Source organism: Pogona vitticeps, chromosome 11 (genome assembly GCF_051106095.1).
Source record: "Pogona vitticeps strain Pit_001003342236 chromosome 11, PviZW2.1, whole genome shotgun sequence".
Taxonomy (NCBI): domain Eukaryota; kingdom Metazoa; phylum Chordata; class Lepidosauria; order Squamata; family Agamidae; genus Pogona; species Pogona vitticeps.
In genome coordinates, this window is record NC_135793.1 from 5,378,736 (window position 1) to 5,395,248 (window position 16,513).

Genomic DNA, 16,513 nt, shown 5'->3' on the forward strand with positions numbered 1-16,513 from the left:
TTGTGTTTGTCACTGTCTATTTTACTCAGTAATTTTTATGTTGTTTGGGTGGGTGTGATGATCACAGAATCATAGAAAAGTGAAGTTCGAAGGGGCCTACAAGGCCATCAAGTCCAACCTGCTGCTCAAGTCAGGAATACCATCAAAGCGTATCTGCCAGATTATTTAAGTTTTTCTTGAATGCCTCCAGTGTTGGAGCACTCACCAACTCCTGAGGTCACTGGTTCCACTGTCACACTGCTCTAACAGTTAAAGAGGTTTTTCCTGATATTCAACCAAAATCTGGCTTCCTGTGACTTGAACCCTTTGTTGTGTGTTCTGCACTCTGGGATGATCGAGAACAGATCTTGCCCCTCCTCTGTACGACTACCTTTCAAATATTTGAAAAGTGCTATCCTATCACCCCTCAGTCTTCATTTCTCAAGGCTAAACCTGCCCAGTTCTTTCAGCCTTTCCTTAGAATGTGGGTTTAATTTCCTGTATGTTCATCACCCAGAGTCGTGACCTTTCACTACGTTGGGTGGCACAGAAATCCAATGAATCTGTCTGTCTATTTAGAGATGGGCACTTGCTGCGGGTTCGGCCAATGGGGCCCACAGGCAGCCCGGATCCCACTCCCGGCCTCGTTTCGTGGGGGCCCTGCCAGAAGCAGCACCATGGGTTTTCCTGTCCCTGCCTCCTCTTCTGACTGGGTGCCCACAGGAAGAGTTGGGGCACGGAATATGGGGCGCCCATGCTAACACCTGTGGCCCCAATCGAACCGCAGTAAGCGTCCATCTCTACTATCTACCTTACGGGACAGTTTAAACCCTTTTTTGTTGTTGTTATTTGTTCCCTTTCACTCTTGTTGGGCACGCCAGGCTTTGCCACACTGAAGGAGATAACATAAGACGTCATAACAAATTCTATCAGGGAAGAGATGCCTGAGCACTAGTCTCGTTCCTCGTGCTGTCTCTTCTGTACATAATCATCAGGCACAGTGATATACAGACATAACAGAGATTAACTACGGCCTTTATTGTGGCTGGAAGACTTAAAAAACACATTCCAGCCTTCATGTTGTGCTGTGCTCCCTGTACTTAAAATCCTAGAAATTATTTCAAAGTTGAAGTAAAACTAGCTGCTATGTAGCAATATTACTCTGAAGCTGTTTTGTATAGTGTGTTAAACCCCCCCCCCCCAAATACTAATTGCCCAGCTCCCCAGTTACTGCTGTACTTGGGGCAGTGTAAAGGCTCAGTCCCAATGACACAGCAGTGCAGAGTCTTTTCAAAACAGTAAAAGATATATTGCGCTATTTGCCTGTTTCATCTTCTAGCCCTTAATCCCTATTTTTCACCAATTTCCTGAAAACAATTATTCGCTTGTAATTAATTTTGAACTAGATTATCTTTAAAAAAGAAAACAAAAACAATTTCAGAGACGGTTGAACTTTCCAGCGATACTTCTTCTCTATGCTTACCTAACATGATAATCAGTAGCTGGCCTGAGATCAGGAAGAGTAAAAGTCGTGTCTTCACCCCTGCAGAGAGAAAAATCTATTAGGTCACAATAACTGGGAGTTTCCAACTAAGCTGTAAATGGCTTCTCCTGTGCACAGCCCATTATTCTAACTTTTTTTCCCACACAGTAATTGATTAATACTGTTGCAGTGAGGGTGAGCACTGTGCAGCCGATGGACCTGTGAACCCCCCCTAAAAAAACCCTGAACCACACCCCCATCCTAAAAGAGGTCTATTGCACTATTAAAGCCTCCAGGGATGTGACTAATCACTTCAAATGTTATCCCCCTGCAGCCAAACAAGACAACCCCCCTACATACACACTTTTTTAAAGTGGAAATAACAGTTTATGCCACTTTTTGAAAGTGGAATGGTCTAAGCAAGGGAAAGAAAAAAAGAGTCCCTGCCCTCTGTGAGATAGTGCTGGACTACATGTGTATATGAGAGATGTCAATCTTAAGCTTTAATCTCTGCTAGTATTAGGACTTGAACCCCAGAAATCAAACACTGGAAACATCCCATCAGCCTGATCTGAAAAATTATTTTGATGGAAATGGGGAGTTGGAGAACGACCCTGGTGGGGCACGTTCACTATCACAGCGTCAGCGGGGAAAGGTTGTATTGTTAAGAAACTGGACTTACACGTAAACCAATTTGAACTTTCCATTTTTACCGCTGTTCGAGACCGTCACTTCAAATGTGAATGCTGCAGGAGTGAGATTATGAGCTTCTTCGTTTTGCAAGACAACAGGGGGACTCCAGGATAAGACTGCTGACCTCGCCTGGATTTCTGATACCTTCAAAAAACAAACAACCAAGACTGTTTCCACTTTTCAAGAAAAAAAATTCAGTTGCTGATTTCATCCCAATCACCCAACCACCCCCAAAATCCATGTACAAGATGGGGTTTAGTTTAGAGATGGGCATGAACTGCCGGTTCGTGCCTGGGTTAGACAGGCGTTTGGCGTTTCAAAGCCCCACCTCCTCCGGGGGGGGGGGTGCTCACTTAAATTTTTATTTCATTCAGTATTCCTTTACCTCACTATAGAGTACTGCCTTAACTTGCATGCATACTGAAGTATTTCCAAGCCTGGCTCAACTTTTAAAAATTACATAACTCAGTTTTGTAGTTCACACAGAAGTGCTCTTAGCTACTCAACTAGGTATTTAAGAAAGAACAAATCAATCCACTTAATTTGTCACCTATAGTTTGCCACCTATCAGTTTTAATAATGAAACTGCTTTAAAGCTGATCATGACCACTTTATACACGTATGGCTTTCAAGTAAACCAAGAAAACCTAGCTTTTTTTTAACCCAGTCACTAATCTTGGTGAATTTGGCAAAGGAATGGCAATTTCATTCAGGATCTGCTATGTTTTATTTACAGCAGAGTGAAAACATGTAAAAAAAATCAAAAGCTGCCGTGAAGAGACCAATACCATGATTGCAAAATCAAATCTTTTTTATTTTTCTATTTTTTTATTTTTTTGGTATTTTGGCTGATAGCAAGCACTGTCTGTCCAGAGAAATGCTCCATCTTCCAGCAGCATCCAAGTAGTTTAAGGTTATCATACACTATGGAGAGGAAAACTGAATGCAAGGAAACAATTAAAATTCTTGGCCACCTTTTTCTGTTTGATAGCTGTCCTGCTTATGTAACTATTATTTTCTCTTGCCTTCAGTGCACCACAAAAACCTTTTCAAAGCGTGTTCGCAGGACTATAAGCTCGGCAGGCTTTGTGTCAAACCTCGTAATGATCATAATGAAGGATTTCAAAATATTTCAAAAGATTTGAACGGTGCCCAACTTTTAACTCCTTGAACTGAGACATTCTTTAATGTCTCAGTTGCAGTATTCCAGATCAGAAAGCACCCATCAGAACTTGCAATGCGAATTTGTACAGAGCAGCATTTCCTGAACTACTAAACGCTGTGATGGAGCAGCACACAAATTATCACAAATTCTATTGGGTTAGTATTATAAATTTACTTTTCTTTTCCTGAGAAGGCATGGAAAAGGCATATTATCTTAAAGAGATATTATTACTTACTACAGGCTTACTGAAGCTTAAGGGCTCTTCAGATTTTCTAGATTCTACGTCAGATTCTAAAAAACAAAGAAACACATACTGCGTTATAAATTGAGGGGAACAAGAACAAAAAGGCCCAGCAAAACAGTCTTCTCCCACCTCCAACCCAAATGGAGACCATTTCACTGGAAAAATACCAGTACATGCTGCTTAAAGTTCAGTGCCCTCAATTATTCCAAGTCTTGAATCTGCTCAATATGGATCCAGTGCAGAACAATAGAGCTGGACCCATTTCAGTTGAGTTTGCCCTGGGCTAAGAATGTGTGTGTACTTTAACTTTCTTTTTGGCTGAAGCCATTTGAAAATGCTCTGTCTCATATCCGACTTCTGGCAACCCTAGTAGTAGTTTCCAACCCATGTGAAACCCTGAAGGATTGGTTTTACCCTTGTTTCACACATAGAGAATTATTTTGGAAACATGGCTTAGTTAACTGTTCTGCTGCTGTTAATAAACATCTGGAAGAGTGTTAAGTTTCTTTCTTTCTTTCTTTCTTTCTTTCTTTCTTTCTTTCTTTCTTTCTTTCTTTCATGTCTTCTATGTTTACCTTGAATGGTAAACACTTTGCTGTTTTGGTTGTTGTGGGTTTTTCGGGTTCTTTGGCCGTGTTCTGAAGGTTGTTCTTCCTAACGTTTCACCAGTCTCTGTGGCCATGGGCATCTTCAGAGGACAGGAGTAGCACATCCTCATAGGACAAGAGTGCTACTCCTGTCCTCTGAAGATGCCATCCAGAGATGGCGAAATGTTAGGAAGAACAACCTTCAGAACCCGAAAAACCCACAACAACCATTAGATCCCGGCCATGAACGCCTTCGTGAATACTTTGCTGATTTGTTTAATATTTACTGGGGGATACAAACACAATGCAGAATACATACTGATTTCCCAGACAGTTGCTACCTACCTCCCATGCCTGAATCCGATGATGGGGCGGGACTTCCCCTGGCTTTTCCTGCTTGCTTCGGCTTGATTGGCCCTCCCATTCCTGGCTGTACCTTTCCAAGTCCATTCTGAGCGTTGGCGCTTGAGGAATTATTAACCTTATGAGGCGAGGAAGGAGGGCTGTTCGTTTTATTATTTGTATGTCCACAAGCTTGTCTGTCTTTTAGCCTTTTCTTCAAATGTTCCTGCATTTTGAGAGTCCTTTCATCTCGCTGAACAAAATTTATTCGGCCGTGGGAACGGGATTCTAAAGGGGCACGGCAAAGAAAAATCCATGAGATGCAATGGAAAAACCGCAATGCTTTTATTTCAACTCCTAGGTTTTTGAATTTTTAAAAATCCCTATCTCAAATTAAAAGCCTTTGAACTTTACATAATTATATAACTTGTAGCTGGAGCTTTTGAAGCTTTAAACTCTGTCACAAGTAATAGTACGTGACTGTGCTTGTACGTGCGTGCGCACGCACACGTGTCTACACACGTAAGGGCTGGGGAAGCAATCCCTAGAGTTTTCTAACACAATATTATACACTAGAGATGGGCATGGATTAAAAAACGAATCAGCAAATTTGTTCAAATGCTGCTAATTCATCAATTTGTATTCATATAAATCAATGCCCTGGATGAATACAAATCAATGCATTTTTAGTAATTTTTGATTCATTGGTTTGTTTGGCTATAAAACACGTCCATCCATCCCGTCCATCCCCCCCTGGCACCGAGAGACACCAAAATTGCAGGGAAGCTCCCTCTGAGTCTCCTCTAAATTCCTCCAAGTTTGGTGAAGATTGTTTTTCTCCAAGCCAGTTAGTAAAGGGTACTTTCTTGAGGGGGCATTTTGTGGGTGTATAACTGGGATGTCTGAAACACAATCTTCACCAAAGGAGAGTCTCGGGGAGCTTCTCTGTGATTTCGGTGTTTCTAAGTGCCTTGGGGAAACTTTCCGGGGGGGGGGGGCTCCTTCTAGGTGCATAACTCAGAAGTCCGAAACCCAAACATCATCAGATTTGGAGAATTTGTAGAGGAGAGTCAGGGGAAGCTTCTCTGTGAATGTCATAAATTTCGTAATTGTCGACCTAGATCAATATTGAATCAAAACGAATCACCTTTTTCCTGATCCATGCCCATCTCTATTATACAACTCATGGAGGCAACAGCAAGAACATTGTCCCCTTTTATACAAAAAAAGTAAGTGCCAATACATATGACGGACAACAATCAGCATGAATGGGGTCCCTGGGCTATTCTGAGGCATGGAATTTCACCCAATTTCAATAGGAACTCTCCAAATGCGGTTCAAGGTCTTTGCGTGTGGCCTACAAGCTACTTGCACCTCTCGGCTGCAGCATCTTCTTTTCACTAATATGTCCTTTACAGTGGGCCCTCTACTTACGGAATTAATCCGTATTGGAAAGGTGGCTGCAAGTCGAAAAGTCTGTAGGTTGAGGCTCCATTGACCTACAATGCATTGAAAACCAATTAATCCATAACCGGCTGTTTTTGTTCTGGTCTGTAGGTCGATTCTCAGGCTGCAAGTCGAATCTAAATTTTGCAGCCAGAGAAGTCTGTAACTAGAAAAGTCTGTAAGTCGAGCCATCTGTAAGTCGAGGGTCCACTGTACTTGTTTGCCTGCCATGTCCCCATGGGCTAGGAGTCAAAAATTAGAATCTGGTGAATAATATATATTCAGTATTGCTTCAATCATTCAAAGCTATCCTGAATAAGTCTTCAATGTAAACAGCCATGCCTAGATGATGTAGTAAGCAAGACATCTGGAGCTTTAACATGAAGACACATTCTTTACTGTATCTAGAACTGTGTCCTGGTTGACGCCCCTCAATGAGGAAACAGAATTTCCACACTCTGCATCAGCTACGCAGAGGTGCGACCAGATCAACAGCAAACCATAGGCCTCCTAAATTACGACTGTTCCTCCTTTAAGCAACAAATAACTTACCTTGTTCTTGGTAAAGATGTGGAGATGGTGGTGGTGGGTGTTGATGAATGAACTGTGGTGGCATTTCGCCTGTTCCCGGAACCGGAGGGTAAACTGGATGAGGTGGGTGGGGAAGCAAAGCAGGATGAGGGTGCATATAATGAGGGACATGGGGGGGAGGTGGATGCATGGAGGGATGGAATTCGGTTGAATGTGGCATAACGATAACCTTCCGGACTCCATTTTCTTCCACCACCTGTAATGCGAAGTGAAAAAAGAGAACCACTTCCTGTTATGTTTTTAAAACAAATCAAAGCTACTGTTGCCTGACTCTAGGCCTCTGTCACCTTCACTCTGTCAGATTTACCTCAGATATCGTGTCCTTTAAAATTAAGGAAACTTTAGATACAGTTTTAAAAGGGAATTTTAATAAAAATAACATGATACATGGGCATTAAAAATCATATCCCAAGGTAATGCTGGGCACAAAAAAGGTGATGAAGATGAGGACAACAATCATGATGATGATGATGAAGAAATATCCTAATGCTTCAAGCAGACAGATTGCTGTGTCAGACTCCTGTATGCATCCACCATGAAGGCAGTAAAATTTATAGGGTTTAATAAAGGTGCACTTTATTAAACCCTATAAATAAAGGTCACAAAGTCTTTAGTGATGATATAAGCTTAACAGGACTGTGTCATCAAGAACACAAAAGCTGGATCAGTATGTGGCATGGGTAAATGCCAACATCCTTTTAGCCCAAATAATGACCGCCCAAGATTATCTGGTTGTTTTCATTGCAGTTTCCTTTTTTTTTTTTTTTTTTTTTTGGTCTAAACCACAACAATTGTATACAGACTGCTTCCTATGCAGATGCACAGGACACAGAGCTGTCGAAATACAAGGCCTTCTAAAAGATTCCCTTTGAGATTCAAAAAGGAACAATGAACATGCTGCAGCCAGGGGCTGACTCAGCTCCTTGAATGGAGTCGTTCCTCTCTAGGAGGGGTCCATCTTCAGACCAAGTGCTTCTGAGTCATTAAAGCCAATCAGCAGGAAAAATCATCATTGCAGCGCTCAGGAGCTGCATATGCCCTCTAAAACACTGTTTGAGGTTCATACAGGATCTAAACACCTGGAAGCAACCAGGTCTTCTCACATCGGACAACAGATGGTGGCAATGACATGGTCTACTTTGGTCAAAAGATTCTCCGTATTAAGGCAAAGTGCCTCTGTAGGCAATCGTGTGCATTTGTAGAAGTAACGAAGGGCACTGGCCTCGTGAAATGATCTATCGTCAGCAAAAACAGCAAAAGCCCCCTTTAAAATCGTTGTGGTGCACAATCAGAATGCAACTTCTGATCCTGTTCTTTCAGGTACCGTGTTTCCCCGAAAATAAGACAGTGTCTTATATTAATTTTTTACTCCAAAAATGCATTAGGGCTCATTTTCAGGGGATGTTTTATTTTACAGTTATGTCATTTTCTGCTGGTTGCTGCACAAGGGTGGAGGGCAGGGTTTCACTTAACTGGGGCTTATTTTTGGGGTAGGGCTTATATTACAAGCATCCTGAAAAATCATACTAGGGCTTATTTTCAGGGAAACGGGCTAAGTATAGACTGGGAAAGTTCTTTTCTTATTAGGAAGAAGCAGTGGCTGTAGTTTCTGCTGCCATCTTAGACCAAAGACCAAAGGTCAAGTTTTTAACAACTTTGACACTCAGGTGTTGCTCAGACCAGCAAGGCTGAGCGCTGATCAAAGCATTTCCTTTTGTTTCTCCTTTCTTTGGTTCTAACCACAAAGAAGAAAAGAAAAGAAAACTGGCTTAAAGTAAGACTAAGGAAAGTTACTTGTAATTTCTTCCTGGTTCCAGTACCCTGCTTGGTGGTGATATGGAGAGAAAGCGGACCACAAGAAACCAGTAAACAGGAAAAATTGGCTTCCTGATCTCAAGCAAGGTTTGGAGCTTCACGTAAGCTGTGCACTGCGGTCAGCCTTCCTTTAACTACGGTAAATCTATATACAGGTTAAGAGTTACTGCAGTATTTTCAAATTCTGGTTTAAAGCCAACCACAGTCAGGATTAAGCAATGGTGTCCACACAATACAACAGCAGGACCCCTCGCTTTTGGAACCGTCTCCCTTCAGAGATCTGTCTGGTTCCCTTGCTGGGTGTTTTTAAGAGCCAGCTTAAGACCTGGCTCTTTAGGCAGGCTTTCCCTCCTGTCATCACTTGATTATTTTTATCTTTCCCCCCCATCTTGGACGATATTGCTGTTGTTCTCTATTTTATTATATTGCTTTTATGCAATTTTTTATTGTTAGCCGCCCTGAGTAGACTTGGGTCTAAATGGGTGGGGTATAAATTTAATAAATAAGTTAATAAATAAATAGGACTGCGGTATCCACGATATCAGTTCCAAAATCACTCCTGTGGATGCTGAAAAGCGTGGATATAGAAACACTATTCTGGTAATGCATCCTAGGCAACTGTACTGTTTTTTTTAAATGATATTTTTAGGTAGCAGATAAGTGAAACTGTGGGTACTGACCTCGTGGATACAGAGCTTCTCCTGTAATGATTAATATTAAAGGTAAAAAACAAGTCAGATGGGGAAAAGAGAGAACAAAGGTGAAAAAAGAGCCAATAAACCTGCCACAGGAGGCTCTACATTTCCTAACCACGACTAAGAGACCAGGAAGTTGTATGTCTGCACTAAGGCTTCAGTGAAATCAGAAGCCTGGACGTGACCAAGAAGCATGGAAAGAGAGGAAGCACCCACGTCTACAGCGCTTGTCATTTAAAATCCTTTTGAAGCATTACCGAATCCTCTCTTTCGCTGGAAAAAGCATTCAAAAGATGTTATGAATTTACCTGAGATACATAGCCAGGAGGCACAAATATGGGAGGCACAGAACCGTTCGGTGACATCATAGGAACATGTGCTGGACCTGGAGGGAAAGCAAAACAACAGACGATGCATGTCTGCACATATACCGAAATGTGTGCAGTCATGGCTCATTTGACAATCTGGCAACCTAAATGGCAATCACGCAGAGGTACACACATTTAATTTTTATGTAAAAGGCTTCCAGTGACCTCCCAGCCTCTACAGTAGCTTCAAAATACTTGTGGAGAACAGTTCCTCTAACCATGTCCAAGAGGGACCTGTAGCAAGAATGTGCTTTAGGTTTCAAGACAAAAAGATAACCAAAAAGGCATTTTGGAAATAATAAAGTTAAGAACATTTAGGTTATGCTGAAAACTATCATGGAAGAATGAGTCCAGACAGCTGAGGTTTTGAAACGTTTAACACACACAGCAACGGAGTCGGATAACAGATGTAGGTTTTATTTCAACAGCAACAATGCAAAGCAAGGCACTTTATATTTATCTGCATTAATATAATACAATTTTTGCTGCCTAATTTTTGCTGTTACTGAAAAAGTGATTTGAGACGGATTATACCCAACATGGACAAAGCTTGCAAATGATGATCTTATTACCCCGTGGGGTATTTCTGTATTCGAAACTACAATACAGCAATTTGGTGGAAAAGGCCGCGTGAGGCTCTGCCCTTACACTGCATGGTTCCTTCATTTTTCTTCACTTCCTCCAATGCACCGGAAACTGACAACACACACCGTGGGTCACATGGAAAATATTTCTGATAAAAATTTCCTGTTGACATCAATCTGAATGAGTTTTGCCCATTTTTAGGGTGTGAATGATCACCAAGCTGAGGGCTGAGAAAGTTTTCCACAAGATCAAGCTGTCAGTATGACCCTAGGTTACCTTTGTCTCCCTCAGCAGCAAAGGGCTTAGCCTCTCTGGACTAGACATTTCCAGATATTTTTGCTCTGTAAGTAATCTCCTCTGGTCTACACGTTCTTGTCTTAAGGATTGCTACTGGCTTGCTGTCTGCACAATTGGGTTCTATGGGTATGGAAGAGCAATGTTACTAGGTGCGAACTGGTAGCAGAAGGCTGGCTTTCTTAAACTGAGCAAACCATTTCAATTAAATTTGCCATCAGAAGACAGCAGATCCGGGAGCATGCACTCCACCTGGTTTAAGATATACATAGGTAAAAAGGTAAAGGTTCCCTTTGACAATTTGTCCAGTCGTGTCCGACTCTAAGCGGCGGTGCTCATCTCCGTTTCCAACCCACAGAGCCAGCATTTGTCCGCAGACAATCCTCCATTGTCACATGGCCAGTGTGACTAGACATGGAACGCTGTTTACCTTCCCACCAAGGTGGTATCTATTTATCTACTAGCATTTTTGAATTTTCCATGCTTTCGAACCGCTAGGTTGGCGGGAGCTGGGACAAGTGACGGGAGCTCACTCCGTCGCGTGGATTCGATCTTACGACTGCAGGTCTTCTTATCTTGCAGCACAGAGGCTTCAGCGGTTTAACCCACAGTGCCACCACGTCCCTTACTAAGATATACATACTTGTATATAAAAATACAAATTCTATAAACAATACAGAAGCATGAATATACAAGCATGTACACAAGCATGTGTGCGCATGCGCATGTGTGTTCCACACACATTTTACCTTGGATACATTGTATGTGTCCATCTTCAGTTCTAATTGTGAAAGTCTCTCCAGGATTTACTTGTACAAGGATAACCTGAAAACAAAGCACAAGACTTACTCTTAAGGAACCATACTGGCTTCCAGAAGTGAAGAGGCAAAACTGGGGGTTCCAGAACCGCAAAATCAATCCTTGGTTTGAAATGTCTAAATTGGGCAATGATGGCATACACTTCCAAGCTTTTCTGTAGCCAGGCATGCACAGTGTAGTTATATCACACTTGAAAATAAATTACACAAAATTACAGAAGGATTTTGCTCACCTGCCTCCAGCAGGACACCTTAGTTATTTGCTGCCTTTCTTTTAAGAAAGTTTCCCTTCCATTAGAAGCAATGGATAAACTGGACAAGCTATATATACCCAAGCTTTCAGTCTTCCTTTCCTTTGTAAATACAGTACTATGTGATTTAAAATAATTTACAGGGAAAACAGAGACTTCTAATTTAATTTTAGCTCCTTCACTTACCGTGTTTCCCCGAAAATAAGACAGGGTCTTATATTAATTTTTGATCCAAAAAATGCATTAGGGCTTATTTTCAGAAGATGTTTTATTTTACAGTCATATCTTCTGGTTGCTGCACAATGGTGGAGGGCAGGGTTTCACTTAACTAGGGCTTATTTTCAGGTTAGGTCTTATATTTGGGGAAACAGGGTATGATTAAAATGTTGTTTTATCACAGTACTGCTGCTGTACTGTTGGTTTCAAGCATGTTTACTACATTCTCTCTCTCTCTCTTTCTCTCTGTTCTGTGGATACCATCATCCTTGCACTAGTAAATCTCCTTATCTACTACAGTAAAACGCTGTACACAAAGTCTGTCCAAAAGTTACAGAATGCAGCATTCCATTTACCGACCCAAATCTTGTTTGTCTAACTCTGAGTGGCAGAAAGCTGATGGCATCATCAGCTTGTGCCACTAAATTTTATTTTAAATTAATGAAAGGCTTCCTATCCCCCGTTTGAGGTTGAGAAGCTCCCTACGCTGGGTAAATATTTGGGAGCCTCAGGTGGGGGCTTTAATTACCCAAAATTCCCACTGGATTGCTGTTGCCAGGATTGGGACCACCAGCAGCAATTTTTAGTAATTAAATCCCTCCCCTTGGGGCTCCCAAGGGATGCCCTGTTGCCAAAAGAGGGAGCCTCAGAACTTAAAACAGGGGGACAAATGTCATATAATTAATATAGAATAAATGTTAGAAGCATGAGCTCATCAGCTTCTGCAGCATAAAGTTTCAAGAGCAACATTTGGGCCATTATTTAACAATCTATCACTAACACAGTTTTTATACATCTGTAAGATCAGTTGCTGATCTTTTGCCCATCCATCCATCTGTCTTAACATCTCTGAAGGATTGTATTAAGGATAAAAAGGAATGCAAAAGGAATCCTGCCTGGTAGGCTCCTATGAGCTCCTTGAGAGAAATGTGCATGGTAACAAATGCATGTTTAGAATTGTGATATTCTATTTCAGTACAATGGAATAGGCTCCTGGTTGAGAGACTTGTCATCCCAGCTGGACAAGACACTGGCCAGACCATCTGGAAGTCACTTAACAGACTTCTAAGTGAGGTAGGAAGATCGAAGAATAATCAAGCAAAATGGGGTTACTTGGACACAAGACAAATTCTCTGTGACTGTGGAGAAATTCAATCTATGCAACACTTATGCGCAAGCAATTTATGCCCTACCACCTGTACAAAAGAAGATCTAGCAAAGGGCCGAGATAACACGACTGAAGTGGCCAGCTTTTGAACAAAAATAGTCTAATTATCTTAGCATTTTAATTTCTTCTTAATTTTACCTTTATTACATATACATCCCTTACTTTAAATTGTGCAACACTGATATGAATAAATAAAGCATTCTTGTACAGCATGTTAACAAGGTAATACGTTCATCTTAACAACACAATTTATCTTAACAAATATGACTAACAGGTAGAATTGTTCAATTTCCTAGGAACGAGCTGTACAAGCGTAGCCTTCAGCTAGGCAGGCGCATTGACCTCAGCTTGTGCCTGCCAACAGAAAACGTTTACTTTTGTTTTTCTAATGAAAAGCACAACTTAACTAAGCAGAAAAAGCATTGACTCTAATGCCAAGGGTCTATATGATAAAAAGCAGAATAAATATTCACACGACCAATCCTAATATGTTTACATGGCAACGGCCCACTGGTCTTCAGGAAATATCTAAAGAAGGGGCCGCTAAATAAGTTAATTCAGGAAAGATATAACAAGATGCCCCAAGCATTGTGGCAGTGAACAAGGTTAGCAATGTCACAGATATTCCCCTGAATTAGTCCCAGACACAGTCCATCAAAAATGGGCCCACAGTAACCAAACTCTGGAAAGCTGCTAGCAATCCAAACAGCAGAGGTATCTTCTGGGTTAAATGGGGACTTCCCAAGAAATAATCTGCAGAGGCACCCACACTACGTCGTCTGCAAGCCACTACTGCTGAATAAACATTATGCAGCTGCACGTGCAAACAAGCCAACCAAGTGTAAGGCAACTGACTACACTGCTATGTTAAAAGTTGCAAAATAAATGTAAAGACAGGACAAAACAGAACAGAGATGGCTGGACAGCTCAGTCATTTAGGTCTCTGGCTACGGAGTAAGAGGTTTGGAAGTTCAATTCCCCCACTGGGCCTTCCTGACAGGGGTTGGACTCTGATGATCCATAGGATCTCTCCCAGCTCTGCAGTTCTACGATTATGATGAGGACATTACAATATTCTTCACACAAAACTGCGTGCACCGATTGTTTTTAGGTCAACGGTTTGTAAACTAAAAATGGGCTAAAGTCAGGGATGATGGCAAGAAACCCCGACCTTGCTGAAGACTTCTAGATTTTTTTTTCTGTTTCTTCTGCACCTCTTCGCCTACTCTACAAAGCCCAGCTTGATAAAGGCTCCTGCAGCACTCAAAATCCCACCCGTTTGTGAGATTTTAGGGGTTTGAACGAACGTGTCCGCTGTTCTTGCTTTCAAATAACTGAACTAGATGGACCCTCGACAATACTGCTTCCTATATTCTTAAGGTTTCAAAAAAGAGTTTAGTGAATCCACACAATTGGGTTATACTGCGTCTGTCACTTGTTGTATCAATTTATATCTGACAGCGGCGGACTTATGGGAACTGAGGAGGTCTTTGGAGGGCAGAGCATGCGCTCCACAAGGGAACGCCCCACTAATTACATACCGTTAAGCTCTAGAAGTTTCCGAGAGGTCCTGCGCAGGCGCAGTATAACCCCAATTGTGTGCATTCACAGAGACCACGAAGAAGAACATCAGCCAGCATTCTCTTCATTTTTTTTACTGAAATTTGTAGCCTGCAGCTTCTCAAATGCTAATTATTCGTCATTCAAGCACTGGCTTTTCAAATCCAACACTTTGGAGCAATTATGGGCCAACAATATTTTCAGCACACAACATCCTTTTGGTTGTGTGTTTTGCCTTTTGCTTCATAAAGATCTGTACTTCTCTGCGCAACTAAAAGTCAAAACAAGTTTCTTGTTATAGAAAAACCAATAACCTTTTTGCTCAGTAGAACTGTGATTTTTTAAGTTTAATTTCTCTAATCCTTACAAGGTTAGTTTTTTTTTTCTTTTAAATAAAAACTAGGAAAAAAACTTCAACAAAGAGACAAAGAACAGCAAATTGTGTACTGAAGAGTGCAAAGATGACGCATGTGTTGATCAGATAATATGGATGGGAAAGGTCAAGGATGACCTAATACATCATCTAAAGCAACAGCTAAACCATTTGGTTCTTACTGGAAAATGAGAACTATTAAAGTGGAAGCCTCTATGCCTCATTTGAGCAGTTTCTAATCTGTTTCTAATCACTGGACAGGCAAAATATTCTACATCTGTATCAGAAGCCTTTCTAAGTTATTGTACCTCATATAATCACAGATCAGAGAAGCTTTCATTTAGTTCCAAGTATTTTCTTTTAATTTGCTTGTACTCCTCTGATAGAAGCCACTCTAATTAATAACTTATTCATATAATCCTCAGAGATCAGGGCCTGGATCAATGTAGAACAGTGGTTCTCAACCTTGGGTCTCCAGATGTTCTTGGACTACAATTACTAGAAATCCTGACCAGCACAGCTAGTGGTGAAGGCTTGTGGAAGCTTTAGTCCAAGAACATCTGGCGACTCAACATTGGGAACAGCTAATGTAGAGTTGCAGCAACAGGAAACGGAATGAATCATTTCAATATGAACTGCACAGTCACTGTACAGTGCGAGCATTCAGCTACTGCAGTTCCTCTCAAAGTTGACTGAACTCTGCACATTCCTTCAAATTAACTAAAAAATAACAAAGGGTGGGAAAAGGCTCTTTTTCCAGCGGTATCTGTCCCAAGTACCAGTTATACCTTGCTTCCCCAAAAATAAGACAGGGTCTTATATTAATTTTTGCTCCAAAAAACGCAGTAGGGCTTATTTTCAGGGGACGCTTTATTTTTTCATGTACAATCTATGTTTATTCAAATGCAGTCATGTCATCTTCTTCTGGTTGCTGCACAGTGGTGGAGGGCGGGCTTTCACTTAACTAGGACTTATTTTTGGGGTAGGGCTTATATTACAAGCATCCTGAAAAATCATATTAGAGTTTATTTTCAGGTTAGGTCTTTTTTTCAGGGAAACGGGGTACTAAGCCTTCCAGGATAGTCTTAAGTATATCTCTTGAGCAAAACAGTTGACCTAAAATTACTGCTCCCCTTGGTTTTACAGTCTATTCTCCACCTCAAAATCCAGCACTAGCTTCACACGTGCAGTGAGAATTCTGAATTTGTATCTCTCTAATTTATCTATCCATGGTGTATGAAATGTCTCCTCTTCCAAACGCAGGGCGGTCTTAAAAGCAGTTCGTGGTATGGCTTGAAAATCTACCCCTCAAGGGCCCATCGCCTGGGGATGCCTAACACAGTTTCCTGGTTTCAAGGAACAGTCAGAGATTACAAACCTCAAATCTAATCTCCATGAAATATCTTCACCTGCTGTTATAAACGGTATCAACAGAAACTGATTTAACAACAGATAAAGAAAGCAAATGTATCAACACTCTATTGTGCAATAAACACAATCAAGCCAGAGGGAATGCAAATTTTTAAATGAAATTTTCAACTAGTACAAGTTACTGCAGTATAGTGTAAGTCATCACACAACACAGGTGCCCTTGAATATAAACAAAGAGTGACTAAATAAGTGAATAAACAAACAGGTAAGCCAGCAAAACCTACAATCATAATGTCACAAAGAAGACATAAACTGATGCTAGGAATCTAGATTAGAAAACCTTTCTGAAACATTATTCTGTGCTTACCAGCAAAAGCTTAACATTTTCAGCAGGGTGGATTTGATTTAAACCATAAGTCGTAAGTACACAAGAATATTATCTGTACAACGGGTCTCCTTCCTCTTTCTC

The 16,513-nt window shown here is 41.1% G+C and overlaps 1 protein-coding gene across 4 annotated transcripts in view; it reads right to left on the minus strand.

Annotated features, from left to right (window-relative positions):
* Positions 1-16,513, minus strand: part of FNDC3A (fibronectin type III domain containing 3A) — a 53,583-nt gene that overhangs the window by 21,210 nt on the left and 15,860 nt on the right. For all 4 annotated transcript variants that reach the window (XM_072981085.2, XM_072981084.2, XM_020807703.3 and 1 more), the window contains exons 3-9: positions 11,037-11,112; positions 9,349-9,425; positions 6,492-6,726; positions 4,497-4,781; positions 3,556-3,611; positions 2,145-2,299; positions 1,463-1,522 (exon numbers count right to left, since the gene is read on the minus strand). In XM_072981085.2, coding sequence (XP_072837186.2) covers positions 1,463-1,522; positions 2,145-2,299; positions 3,556-3,611; positions 4,497-4,781; positions 6,492-6,726; positions 9,349-9,425; positions 11,037-11,112 — 944 coding nt within the window. The remainder of the gene's footprint in view (positions 1-1,462; positions 1,523-2,144; positions 2,300-3,555; positions 3,612-4,496; positions 4,782-6,491; positions 6,727-9,348; positions 9,426-11,036; positions 11,113-16,513) is intronic.